The 12,312-nt window shown below is 42.2% G+C and overlaps 1 protein-coding gene across 6 annotated transcripts in view; it reads left to right on the forward strand.

The window, feature by feature from the left end:
- Positions 1-12,312, forward strand: part of ATP6V0A1 (ATPase H+ transporting V0 subunit a1) — a 58,275-nt gene that overhangs the window by 21,346 nt on the left and 24,617 nt on the right. For 4 of the 6 annotated variants that reach the window (XM_013972159.2, XM_018065120.1, XM_018065121.1 and 1 more), the window contains exons 6-10: positions 4,840-4,943; positions 5,263-5,389; positions 7,230-7,312; positions 7,937-8,030; positions 10,463-10,675. In XM_013972159.2, the coding sequence (XP_013827613.1) occupies positions 4,840-4,943; positions 5,263-5,389; positions 7,230-7,312; positions 7,937-8,030; positions 10,463-10,675 (621 nt within the window). The remainder of the gene's footprint in view (positions 1-4,839; positions 4,944-5,262; positions 5,390-7,229; positions 7,313-7,936; positions 8,031-10,462; positions 10,676-12,312) is intronic. The other 2 variants (XM_018065122.1, XM_018065123.1) reach the window with 1 other exon arrangement.

The following is a 12,312-nucleotide window of genomic DNA, read 5'->3' on the forward strand; positions in this document are numbered from 1 at the left end:
ATTGTCCCAGTCACTATTCAGTATGCCTTCCCATAAGTTCTTTTTTAAAAAAAAATTTCAGCCACGCCCTGCAGCATGTTCCCTGACCAAAGATCAAATCCATGCCTCCTGCTCTGGAAGCACTGCACAGAGTCTTAACCACTGGACCACCAGGGAGACCACCCCATTAAGTTCTTTATTTCCTTTGCTCAACAACAAAAATTAGCAAAGCTTTTAAAAAAACAAAAGGCCTACTTTAGTTAGTATCTGATAAGTCCTCAGTTTCACTTTTAATTTCTATGTTTTGAAGAAAAAATAACTCTCCCTAGTTCTCTGGCCTGGAGCAGGGTTTTGCCAACCAGCAATGTCAGCCTCACCTGGGAACTTGTCAGAATGCTGGTTCTCAGTCCTCACTCCAGACTTACTGAATCAGAAACCCTGAGGGTGGGGCCCAGCAGTCCGTTTTCACAAGGTGATTCTGAAGCATGCTAGTGTGAGAACCACACAGGGCTGGAGAAAGTCAGCTGAAGACATGATACATTCGTCAGTAACTGAAGATCTGACTCAGAGAAACCATGTTAATTAAGAAGATCTACTGGAGCCAGGGAAGGGGGGAAAAGCTCCTAGGAATTAAATTGCCTGGTCCTGAGAATCAGGATCAGGCTATGTATCAGAGAGGTTGTGAATATTCAGTTTGCTCACTGAGTTGAGAATTTTGAGACTGACGGTAACTTCTTTCACCACTCCCCGATATCATCACATTAAAGGATGTGGGACAGTGTAATTAACTCTTTCCAAGTGTTTCAGGTCTTTTGCAACAGGCATGGTCACTTATGTCAAGTGGTTTTCGATGAACAAATAATCTGGAATTCCAGTATACTCACTGCCTAAACATAATTATTATTTAATATTATTATTAAATGATAATATTATATTTAATAATAATACAGCATTATTATTGTTGGATCATTTGAAGAGCACTTGCTTTTTGTGAGGCATCAGCTGGGTGACATGGTCTCTGTGTTCAAGGGCTATATCACTTAGTCATGTCTGGAAACATCCACGAACACAGTGACTCCCTAGGCTCAAAGATGGTGTGCTTTTTATTCGTGTCCAAGCTGCTGCCCACAGATCCAAAGTAAACCTGGCCTCAAGATCAAAGCTCAGTTACTTTTATCATTATTGGGTACTTAGTTCTTTTACCCTGTCCCTGCTTTTTCCCCCCTTTTGATATACCCTTTAGTTTACTGCTGGGATATTGATGAGATATATGAGAATGTTTTTCATATTCTCCTGAGTTTTAAGGATTGGCATAGACTTCCTAGTCTAGTTCATTCTGGGAGAAATTCTGAAAAAAGACTGACAAATGGACTCCCTCAAGGAAAACAGTTTTTTTAACTTTTCATTTTATAATACAAAAAAAAAACAACCCAATAATAGTAAAAACAAAATAAGCAGAATCACTTGGAAAGATGATATAAGATTTTGAAATGGTAACTATGGGTTTAGGAATTTTCTTTGTGGTTAATAGGTGTAAACATGAAATGCCCATCTTGAGAAGTCAGGCATGACCTTCACACCCTGTCCATTTTGCATCGTTTCCCCCGTCCTACTCATGCAAAGCATTTCTTTGAGCATGAGGCCTTGGCTGTGAGAGGCTCTTCTGCTGTTGTCATCAGTCCCTCTATTTCCAGGGCCAGGAACCCCTCCTTTTCCCTCCTAGTGCACAGTCAGCATCTTGTCCACTCTCGCCATTAGCCCATAGCCTCAGCCAGGTCCCTTTCAATAGCCCCTGCCCTGCTGAGGCCAGACAGCAGTCTCAGGTGTTGCTGCCAGGACAGGAGACAGAGCCTCACAGAGTTAAGCGCATCTGCACCGCACGCCTCACATGATGCAAAAGATCAGGAGACTTGGGACCTCAGGTCTCAGAAATGTAGACTTTTCATGAGCCTTTCTTCCATGCCTGAGATTATTATGTTTGCCAATGGCCTGAAACACTACCTATTTTAAACCCTTCTTTTGAATATAATTTGGTGAATATGATCAGTAATGTACAATAATAAGTACAGAGCAGAAATAATAATGAGGAATGAGCAGAAAATGACTAAATCAGAAAATGATTCGCTGCATCTCCAGGCATAGGGGTTGTGATTGGCCAGGTGTGGAGAAGGGGAGAGGTCAACACATATTGAATAGTCTTATGATTTATGATGATTACAAATTCAACTTAGCCATTTCTTATCCAGAGCATTTTAAATGACTTGTTAATGATTATCCTTTTCTCAGTCTTCTTGCTTATGAAGAACTGTAAGAGCTGGAGAGATTTCTCTGCATCTTTTACCATAAGCACCATAACATATGAGAGCGTAAAGAAGACTGGAAAAGTAATGGTTAATGGCATGCAGAGCCCTGCCTTCCTTTCCTTCTGAGTTTTCCATCCATCTGCTTTCTTTACTTTTCTTTCCCATCTGCCATCTCCTTTGGGGCTTGCGTGACTACCTTGGGTGATGAAATGTAATTTCTTTCTCATGTCAGTGGAAAGAAAAGTGTTTGCTCTTGGTCATGTAGCCTGACCTAGATGCGCTGCTCATACTAAAGTGTAGAAACAGAACTATTGGAGTTGTGCTGCTTCCTCTTTCAAGGCATGGTTTAGTATTCTGACGGGGACGGGTAAACCAGAGGGCATAGCAAGTCATGTGGAAGAACTTTGGTAGTACTTTTATGAGAGAACCCAGATTAGGATCGAGATACTTGATGACATGGTTTTAGATATTGCTTTAAAGGCCCTCAGTTAGTGGTTCTGGACAGTTTCTCATCAGGCACAATTATTTCATTTGAAGGATTCTGAAGTTTGAAATGGTGTAATTATTAATTAGAATATTATTATAAATTTGTATTTGATTTTAATTCTGCCTTTTTTTTTTTTTTCGTTTTCCCAGAGATTCTAGATGGAGCCTCCTCCTTTAGGGGAGCACTATTTGCTTTTCCATCAGTTCTCCCCTTTAGAGCACATATTTGCACTGAGCTTTATCTTTATAGTTTACTTAAACCAGGCATTGTGAACCATGCAGTAGAGTAGACAGGAGGCTTGTGAGTTTCACTGGGTTTTGCTAAGGGACATCCTAAGAGCAAGATGAAATGCTGTAGTCACTCTGGATCCCCAAAGCAAGTTGCTTGTGATTTGTAGTCAGCGGATTTGATTTTAAGCGGAAACAAGAACTGCGCACTTGAGAAGAAGTAGTAACCCATGCCCTCGTTATCTCATCTTCAGTTCAGTTCAGAAAGTTTCCCAAATCTCATGGTGGTATTTCTCTGCACTTCTGGTGTGCCCACTGCCTATCCTTCCTTTTTTTAAAAAAGAAATTTTTTTCTTTTTTCTTTTGGTCATTGAGAGTTGATCCTGCTTCTAGAATTTACTTCCCGAACAATTGCTTTCACTTGTTTAGACTTTCAGACTTACCTAGTTTATACTCAGCTCCGCACCCCAACCCTGTGACTTTACATTTATAGTTCTGTGACTATCAAGAAGACATTTTTTTTTTAATAGCAGAGTTGGTAAGAGTAGAATCAAATTGAAATTTGGAGTGAAGATGATGAGAAAAAGTCTCCTGACTTCATTTTTATTTAGTTCTACTTTTGAAAAGGAAGATTCCCCTGGCTCACTTCCAGTCTTTGGTCACACAGGTAGGCCGTGGATGTTGAAGCTGGGCAGATGAGGCAGTGGAGCGGTCATTTAGCCTTCGTTTCTTAGGGCAGCTCCTCCTTCCTGGTGAGAGGAAACAAGACGAGATGTATTGTGGAGAGAGAGGCTGAGAGGAAATGGGGCAAGAAGTATTGTGTAGAGAAAGGCTGAGAAATATAGGTCTGCATCTGAGAAGGTCCCGCTCCTCCTCCATTTTATTGTATAAACTGTTGTGGTGGAAATCATTTTAAATCTCAGCAGTCCATCTAGTCCACATGTTCTGAATTGGCTTAGTATCTGTTACTTCTTCACTTGACTTAGATTGTTGACTTAAGCTATGCTCTCAAGAATCCTTAAGCTGTAAAGCCCACAGGAACTTTTTACTATTCCTGGATTCTTGGTCAGAAACTAGGACATTCAGGTATGTTTTCACTTTTCCTTCCCTTTATTGATACAGTGAAGGCCCATGCCTGCCCAACTATGGTGTTTCTTACCTTTTTGGACAAAGAATACTCTTTAAATCCCATGGTTTGGGGCTTTTTTTTTTTTTCTTTCAAATAGTGGGTGTGCTGAAAGCCCTCATGCTTTGACTTTTTAAGGGCATGGAAAACCTAAACATCTGGAGACACCCCTTCTATCTTTCTTCTGTTCAGAACAGTGACAGCTCCTTGCTTTCTTCCTGGGAAAGAGAGTCTCCATCTTTTACATTCTTACACAGGGAAAATTCTAATTTGTAGCTGCCTGGAAATTTGGTATTGAATGTATCTGCTGAGCTGCCTTGTTTTTGCTCAAAAGGAAGAAATACTTCAGCTTTTATGCACATGCAAAAATATTTTTGGTTCTTTCATGGCTTATTCAGGAAAACATAAGAGAAAAAATGGTTTCCACCAAGTCACAGGTTTATACAGGTGTCACTATCATGTAACGTTTTTTTTCTTTATTCCTTATTTCTAAAAACATTTCCCCAGATGCTTTACTGGGGCAGTTCTGCTTCCTTTACCTCTTGTTTCTTTTCTTTGTTTCTCCCCCTGTTCTTCTTGTCTTCTTTTTGTGGGTATGTCTTCTCTTTTGGTGGTTTTCTTTTTTTCATCTTTATTTTCTGAACTTATTTCCTGGTTCCTCGTTCCCTGCATGCCACTAACTATTTTCATTAGATATTAATTGATTTGTGAATTCAGGCTGAATTGCATCATCAGCAGATGGCGGATCCAGACCTGTTGGAAGAGTCCTCGTCCCTCCTGGAGCCAAGCGAGATGGGAAGAGGCACGCCCTTAAGACTTGGGTAAGTACTACTTCGACCCTCTGTACTCAGCGGTGTCATGTCCATTTTTGCTGTTCAGAATAGCAGTCAGGCTGGGCATTCACTGGCTTCCAGGATTCCCTCTCTTCTGAGCCTGTTGCAAGGTGTTGCTGACTTACCTTGGGTTCAGTTCCTAAGTCGTTCTGTCAACCCTCTGCTGAGTCCAGGAATCAGACTTCAGCAGTTATTTTGGCATAGCAATGCCCAGCCTCCTGTCTGACGTCTTTCCCCTCCCCTGCTCTTCACTTTCCTCCCATCCTGTGGCGTGGAACCGTTCCCAGTCTGGCTCTTCTTCCCACAGCTTCGTGGCTGGTGTGATTAACCGGGAGCGCATCCCTACTTTTGAGCGCATGCTTTGGCGGGTGTGCCGGGGGAATGTGTTCCTGCGGCAGGCTGAAATCGAGAACCCCCTGGAGGATCCTGTGACTGTAAGACAAGGGAATTGCGTCTGGTGGAGTAGGTCTGGTACAAGGAACTCAGAGCAGTAACATACCATGTGCCACCTGAACCTGACCCTCCCAAGAGGAGCCCTTACATTTACTCCATTTGGATCTGTGAATTTGAGGGACTCCTCTTTTCCTCTTCGCCTCCATAGTATGTGTACATACAGTGTATACATGATGTGTGGGATCTTAGTTCCCCTACCAGGGATCAAACCCAGGCTACAGCAGTGAAAGTGCCAAGTCCTAATCTCTGAGCTGCCAGGGAATTCCCTCCAGTTATTTCAGCTTTATGTGTTTTCCGGTACTTATCTGGGACCAAAAGAACATTAACTCTTTAATGAAAATTAAAGCAAGACATCTGGTTCCAAGTTTGGTAACAACCATGTGTACAAGGAGGAGAGATTTCCTAAACTGTGATCTTCATAAGTTGATGAAACTTTAATTGATAGTTTTTTGTCTACTTGTCTGTTGGGAATTTTAGGAACTTAGTTTCAAGATTTATGTTGTGCAAAATAGGATGATATTCCCCACCCAGTGCTCTGGAAAGCAGGAATAACCTAACATCTTGGCATTTGACATAAGAGGACAGAGTTCTTAGCATAAACCTACATTTATATGGTGAGTCCATTCAGAGACGACAAGCAAAGAGGAGTAACTGTTCTGCAAGAAATTTACTTCACTTTGCTATTAGTGTTATTTAGAAGCCTGGAGTTGGTTATTATGTTCTCAATTATGTTTTGGGTGTCTTAAATTAGTATTCTTTTTTTTTTAAACCTAAGAAGAGAGGTTGAATTATGAGGGTTCTGAGAGTAGCTGGGTCCTTCAGCTAGAAGTAAATGGATCATGTCCTCGGGACCGAGTTAGGAGGGTGGTGACACTTAGGTTATGGTGAGTCTCCTAAAGTACCAGTTTTGTAGTCTTACTGAAGGCTGTCCTTGGGTCATGGAAACACCTCATGTGGAGCTATTCTCAGGGATATTCAGCCAGGTTCCTGGGCAACAGGAGCATTATTTTTTATCAACAAGTGGAGTAAAGGGAGGGTCTGGCTCTCTCTAACAAAGCAGCTGCACAAAGAATGTGTTCCAGTTAATTCCTGGAGAATTTAGGAATTTAAGACCCATGAGCCTTACTTACTCCTTCCCTCCTCTTCCCTCTTTATCCTCCAGAGTTTTGTTTGTTTTCCTGTTACAAAAGCTCTTTAGGAACTGGAGAAAATACAGGCCACCAGAGACAGTCCTGGCTAACACCCACTATAGAGTCTTTTTCTGATCTTTCCTACTAACCTTTGCCTCAGGCTTCAGGTATACACTTGGTATTTGGATAGATTGCCTTCCTCCCTGCCCTCTGAGGTCTAATTCAGCATGAGTCATGAGACTGTGCATCAACATTTCTCCCTAGCTGCTCAGCTCCTTGTAGTTAGTCCCCTTTATCTGGAGTTTCTGAGCATGCGAGCAGGCAGGAATGACTTCCTTTCCTCTTCTCTGTACTTGAGTCATTTAGGCAATACAAGAATTATTCAGTTTGAATAGTTGAATTGGTAAATAGGGCTAAATTCTACTAAGAAGAGAATCATCCTTGATCTGTGTCAAGCTCCTCATTGAGTTTAAAAACAAGTGTGGAAAGATTTTTGTAAATCTTAAGATTATAGAGCAAACGTTCTTGTGGAGCTTAAGAGATGGATTGAAGATAATGGTTAAAGTGCATGGTTGCCAGACCCTTAAAGGATTCCGGTTGTTTCTATGTCACCAAGAAAGAAAGATGCTTTCTGGGTTATAAGTTTTCTGGGTTATAAGTCTGAATTCTTGGTTTTTGGTTTGGGGCCTAGGGAGACTACGTGCACAAGTCTGTGTTCATCATTTTCTTCCAAGGCGATCAGCTGAAAAACAGAGTCAAGAAAATCTGTGAAGGGTAAGAGAAACATGCCTCCCCCCAGGGTGTAGCCAGGCCACCTATTAAGCCTGTAGAACAGTGAGACACAAGCCCTGTTAAGTCCACCTTAACTGGGGAATATATATTTTAATAATGTTAATGTTATCTTAAACGATCAGAAATGGCCTAAGTTTATTTTTATTTTTTTTACAGACCTTCAAAATCACAATTTCCTTTTCTTGGGAAAAGTAATTAGGACTCATGGTTTATAAATTCTACATTGTTTTGGGACAATGGGTTTGCATACCTAGCAGTGTACCATAGGCACTGTGCCCTTAAACTTTTCTGAAATTCTGCCCATGAGATCCTTTCTCCATGCCATTTTTCTCCAGCACTTTATAATGTGATTTGTAATAACTGCTTCTGCCTTTCTTTTTTAATCTAAAGGAATTAAATAGTTACAGAGAATGCCAAGACAGTTCAAATGTTGCTTGCTGCTCTACTGTAGGCCCCTTCCCATAAATAATTATTATTGATTAGTGCATCAGTCTGGACTAACCCTGTTTTGGTCCTTCCAGTATGTTGGGATTATGTTCTGAGATTACTTAAACTGGCTCCGTGAAGCAATGTCAGTGCTTCTTAGGCTGTGTCTGCACATTCCAGGTTCCGGGCTTCACTCTATCCCTGTCCTGAGACACCGCAGGAGAGAAAGGAGATGGCTTCTGGAGTTAATACCAGGATTGATGATCTCCAAATGGTACACAGAGACCTCGAGGGAGTTTGTCATTGTGAAATACTGCTATAGAAGACCTTACTTCTTCCTTGAAGCACTAACAGTTTTTTAGGCACTTAAGCAGCTCAGGATATGTTTGGTTTTTTGTGTGTGTACTATTTTTAAGTCATTCCCTGAAACTCTTCCCCATCCCCCACAGGGAATGACTTTAAAATGGCATGAATTACCTTCAAATGAGACAGAGATGCTATGCACCTGAAATCATTGTTGCTTAGAATATTCAGTTCCCCAGCTCATGAGTCTGAGATACATTTATAATGAATGAAGTATGAATAATGAAGTATGCTTAGTTAAGAAAAAAATAATATAGAAGTACATACCAAATCAATTCTGCCTCTCACAGACATGCTCTACCTCCAGAGGCAGCTACTCTTAATAGCTTGGTGTGTGTCCTCCTGGTCACCTTGAATCTGAACCATACAGTCTGGCCAGAGTCCTGGTGTAACTCTTATACCCAGGAAGGAACTTTTACCCATTAGAGTGTGTGTAGTTTGCACACATGATGGCTGTCACAGGGTTCTAAAGAGGGAGTCATGATTTATACATACATGGAAGGAAAAGGGTGCCCAGTTGGAGTTTGGTTCCCTATTGAAAGAATGTAATGTTTGCCACCATGAAACATTAAGAAACATGTTTGACATGTTGAAACATTTCAAGCCCTCTTGTGTATGACCCACCACTTGACCCGCTGCTGGCTCCTGTTAGCTGCACTTACCAGTTTAACCAAGGGAAGAGAGTTTTCTTCGAACTGCTGATGGGTGATGAGCCATGTCAGTACATTCTGGCTTCTAGGACTGTTCTGCCCCCTCCTTATGAGCAGGCTTGCAGCAGACTGTGAAGAACATGTTCAGTAGCCTTTATAAATGGCTAGAGTTTGACTTTACAGCACCAAATGTATGAAGTAGAATTTTAATGAAATAATTTTTTGAAGTAAAATTTTAAAAGGGATTGAATACCAAGGAGTGAGATGTAGGGGTTGGGGCAAGTTTATTAGCATCCTTCCAGAAGTTTAAATAGTCACTGTGAAATTGTCAACAACCAGGAGAGAAAGTGGAGAAGGCAATGGCAACCCACTCCAGTACTCTTGCCTGGGAAATCCCATGGACGGAGGAGCCTGGTAGGCTACAGTCCGTGGGGTTGCGAAGAACTGGACACAACTGAGTGACTTCACTTTCACTTTTCACTTTCATGCACTGGAGAAGAAAATGGCAACCCACTCCAGTATTGTTGTCTGGAGAATCCCAGAGATGGGAGCCTGGTGGGCTGCCGTCTGTGGGGTCGCACAGAGTCAGACACGACTGACGTGACTTAGCAGCAGCAGCAGCAGGAGAGAAAGTATCCTTGTTCCTTTATTCTCAAGTGAACAAGAGTTTCCCTAGCATGCCATGGGTTTGTTTTTTTTAAAAAAAACCTCTCATGGAAGTTACTTTCTACTGCCCAAGACAGTTTCTCAGGGAGCAGTCATGACTTTTTTCCTGAACTGACCTGAAGAACCAGCTATGATGGAGTACTTGTGCTAAAATGATTAATATATAGTTTTTTCTTCTTCAAAAAGATGTTGAGATTTCAGATAGATTCTTATGCACAAGTGAGTGGTGAGTTGCTTGCCTAATTTTGGCTTCTCCCCTCTCCTGCTATAGACCTGTTAAATATTTGGTGATAAACAAGACAGCAGAATGTAAAGTGTCCCTGGCCTTTCTTCCCACCTCTAGTCGAGGCAGTATTATTCCTCCAAGGTAACTATGTGCTGGTTTCCAAGGGATCGGGCTTCCTGGGGAGAAAACGAAGCCTGACAGAAAGATCAAGCCTTATCTGCTCTGTGATGACTGTGGTGTGTGGCAGTCTGAATCCTCTCCAGAGGCCACAAGTCTCCTGTCTCCTTCCCTGGCATGGAGTCTCTGAGAGGCAGATGGTGGTCAGCAGCGCCTCTTCTCCACCGCTCCTCAGTGCTGGCTGACTTTCAGGGGCGTTCTGCGGCCTGCCGTTCATAAGCAGGAATGTGACAGCTCAGTCCGTTCCTGGGCCGGGGACACTGACTTCTTCAAGTCAGAGTTACAGGCTCCATATGGAAACCCATTGCTCTTTAATGAACCAGATAAAAGCCAGTGACTGCATTGTTCAGCCATGGATTTGGTGGTAAAATTAGAAAAGCTGAAAACCATTTCCTCAGGTTTCTCTTTAGCTTGAAGCGGAGTGAATATGAACATTAGTAAGTAGAACTCTTAATTTCTTTCAATTTGGCAAAAAAAAAAACCCACAAACTTATAGCCAGAGGAAGAAAAAAAAACAGATCCCCTGCATCCCTTCTCAGAAAGCTGTGCCTCCTTGCCTTCATGTCCTGAAATGGAAGAAGGGCATTAGGAGGATCGCTCTCCTGCTCCTTTCTCTCCCCAAAGGTTCTGAACCAAACAGAGGATCACCGCCAGAGGGTTCTTCAGGCTGCTGCCAAGAACATCCGTGTCTGGTTCATCAAGGTGCGGAAGATGAAGGCCATCTACCACACTTTGAACCTGTGCAACATAGATGTGACCCAGAAGTGTCTAATTGCGGAGGTCTGGTGCCCTGTCACTGACCTTGACTCCATCCAGTTTGCGCTCAGAAGGGGCACGGTGAGTCCCCCACAGCTGGCAGTGTAGCCTCCAGCCAGGAAGAGAGGTTTCCATCACTGGTAACAGGAATCAATCACATTCTCATGGCATTTTTGTCTCAGAGTTCTTCAGTTTATCCACCTTGTACTCACCTTGCATCCTGACAGAACATCTCATGTATCCTTATTTTCAAATGTAGCAGTTGTAATTCAGAAAAGATTAAATGATTTGATCATATCCACATGATCCTTCAGGGTTACTCACACTCAGAACATCAGTTTCCTGGTTCATTCTCTCTGACAATTAGTCTAGGTACATAGTATAACCCTTGCAGCTCCCTTTAGTAGTTAGAGCTACTGCCCTGTCTAAGCCTCTGATCTAGGGGCCGGGAGGTACAGAGATGTAAAAAGTAGGCCCTCAAGTATCTTCTGACTTGAAGAGGCTGATGTGCAAACATATAAGACAGTCTGTGCCAAGAGAAGTTTCTGTGTGTGGAGGGAAGGAAGGTGCTAGCTTGTCCAGTGAGGATGGTAGTGGCATTTACTCAGTGCTTTGAAGACTGGATAAGATGTCTGTTGGCAATAACAAGAAGTAAACAGTCTGGCCAAAGGCAAGTACAGTGTGACCATGCATGGTTGGGCCAGAACAGGAATTGTAGCGGGTGACCCGAAAGAGCAGGAGGTAAACCTGAGTCAGGGAGCTATAAACCTGATTATGAAGGGTCATTAATACCAGATTAGTGGGTTTAAATTTTATCCTAGAGGGAGTAGAGAAACACTGGAAGTTATTTAGCAGTGAAAGGACATGACGATCACAACAGTTTTAAAAGAATAATCCAGGGACTTCCCTGACAGGTCATGGTTAAGATTCCACGCTTCCACTGCAGGGGGTACAGGTTGAATCCCTGGTCAGGGAACTAAGATCTCATGTCCTGCATGCCTCAGCAAATCAATCAGTCAGTTTCAATCAATTAAATAAAAGAGTAATCCACTGATAGCGTGGGGGTTGGATTGGGGAGCTGAGAGAGCCTACAAGTGGGAAGACAGTTAGGTTACTGTAAACAGTAGTAAGTGATAATGACCTTGCAGTAAGACCTGGCAATGGGAAGAGCAAATAGTGATGAATTTGTGAGACGTTCTGAAGGAAGTATCCGTTGATAGACTTGGTATTTAGCAATGTACAGGAGAAATACAAGGCGAAAAAATTAAAAATGTTTCTGAGGTATCAGCTGGATAACTGGTAGAATAATGGTTCCATTAATGGAAGTAGAGATTCAGTAAGAGAAACTTACTGATTGGAGAAGGCTGTTAAGTTCAGTTTCAGTCACATTGAGGGGTTGGACAGAAATCCACGTGGAAATGTAAAACAGATGATGAGATAGTTCTCAAAAGAAAGGGGAAAATGCCTCTATTTGACAGGCCTGGAGTATTTACTCTCTGCTGAGGTTTCCACTAAATACAGATGCGAGAAAAATATGTCCTCGAGCTTTCTGTCCGTCTTGCTGTGGCAGCCCAGATTGAATGTGAGAATGCTTGGGAAGATTTTTGCACCTCACAAATAACCTTGTGAACAGTAAAAGCCTGCTTTACTCAAAAAAAAGCAAAATGAAAGAAATGGGATACGTGAGGTTGGAAGGGAATGAGACCTCCAAGAAAGAA

This window comes from Capra hircus, chromosome 19 (assembly GCF_001704415.2).
Source record: "Capra hircus breed San Clemente chromosome 19, ASM170441v1, whole genome shotgun sequence".
NCBI classification, from domain to species: Eukaryota; Metazoa; Chordata; class Mammalia; order Artiodactyla; family Bovidae; genus Capra; species Capra hircus.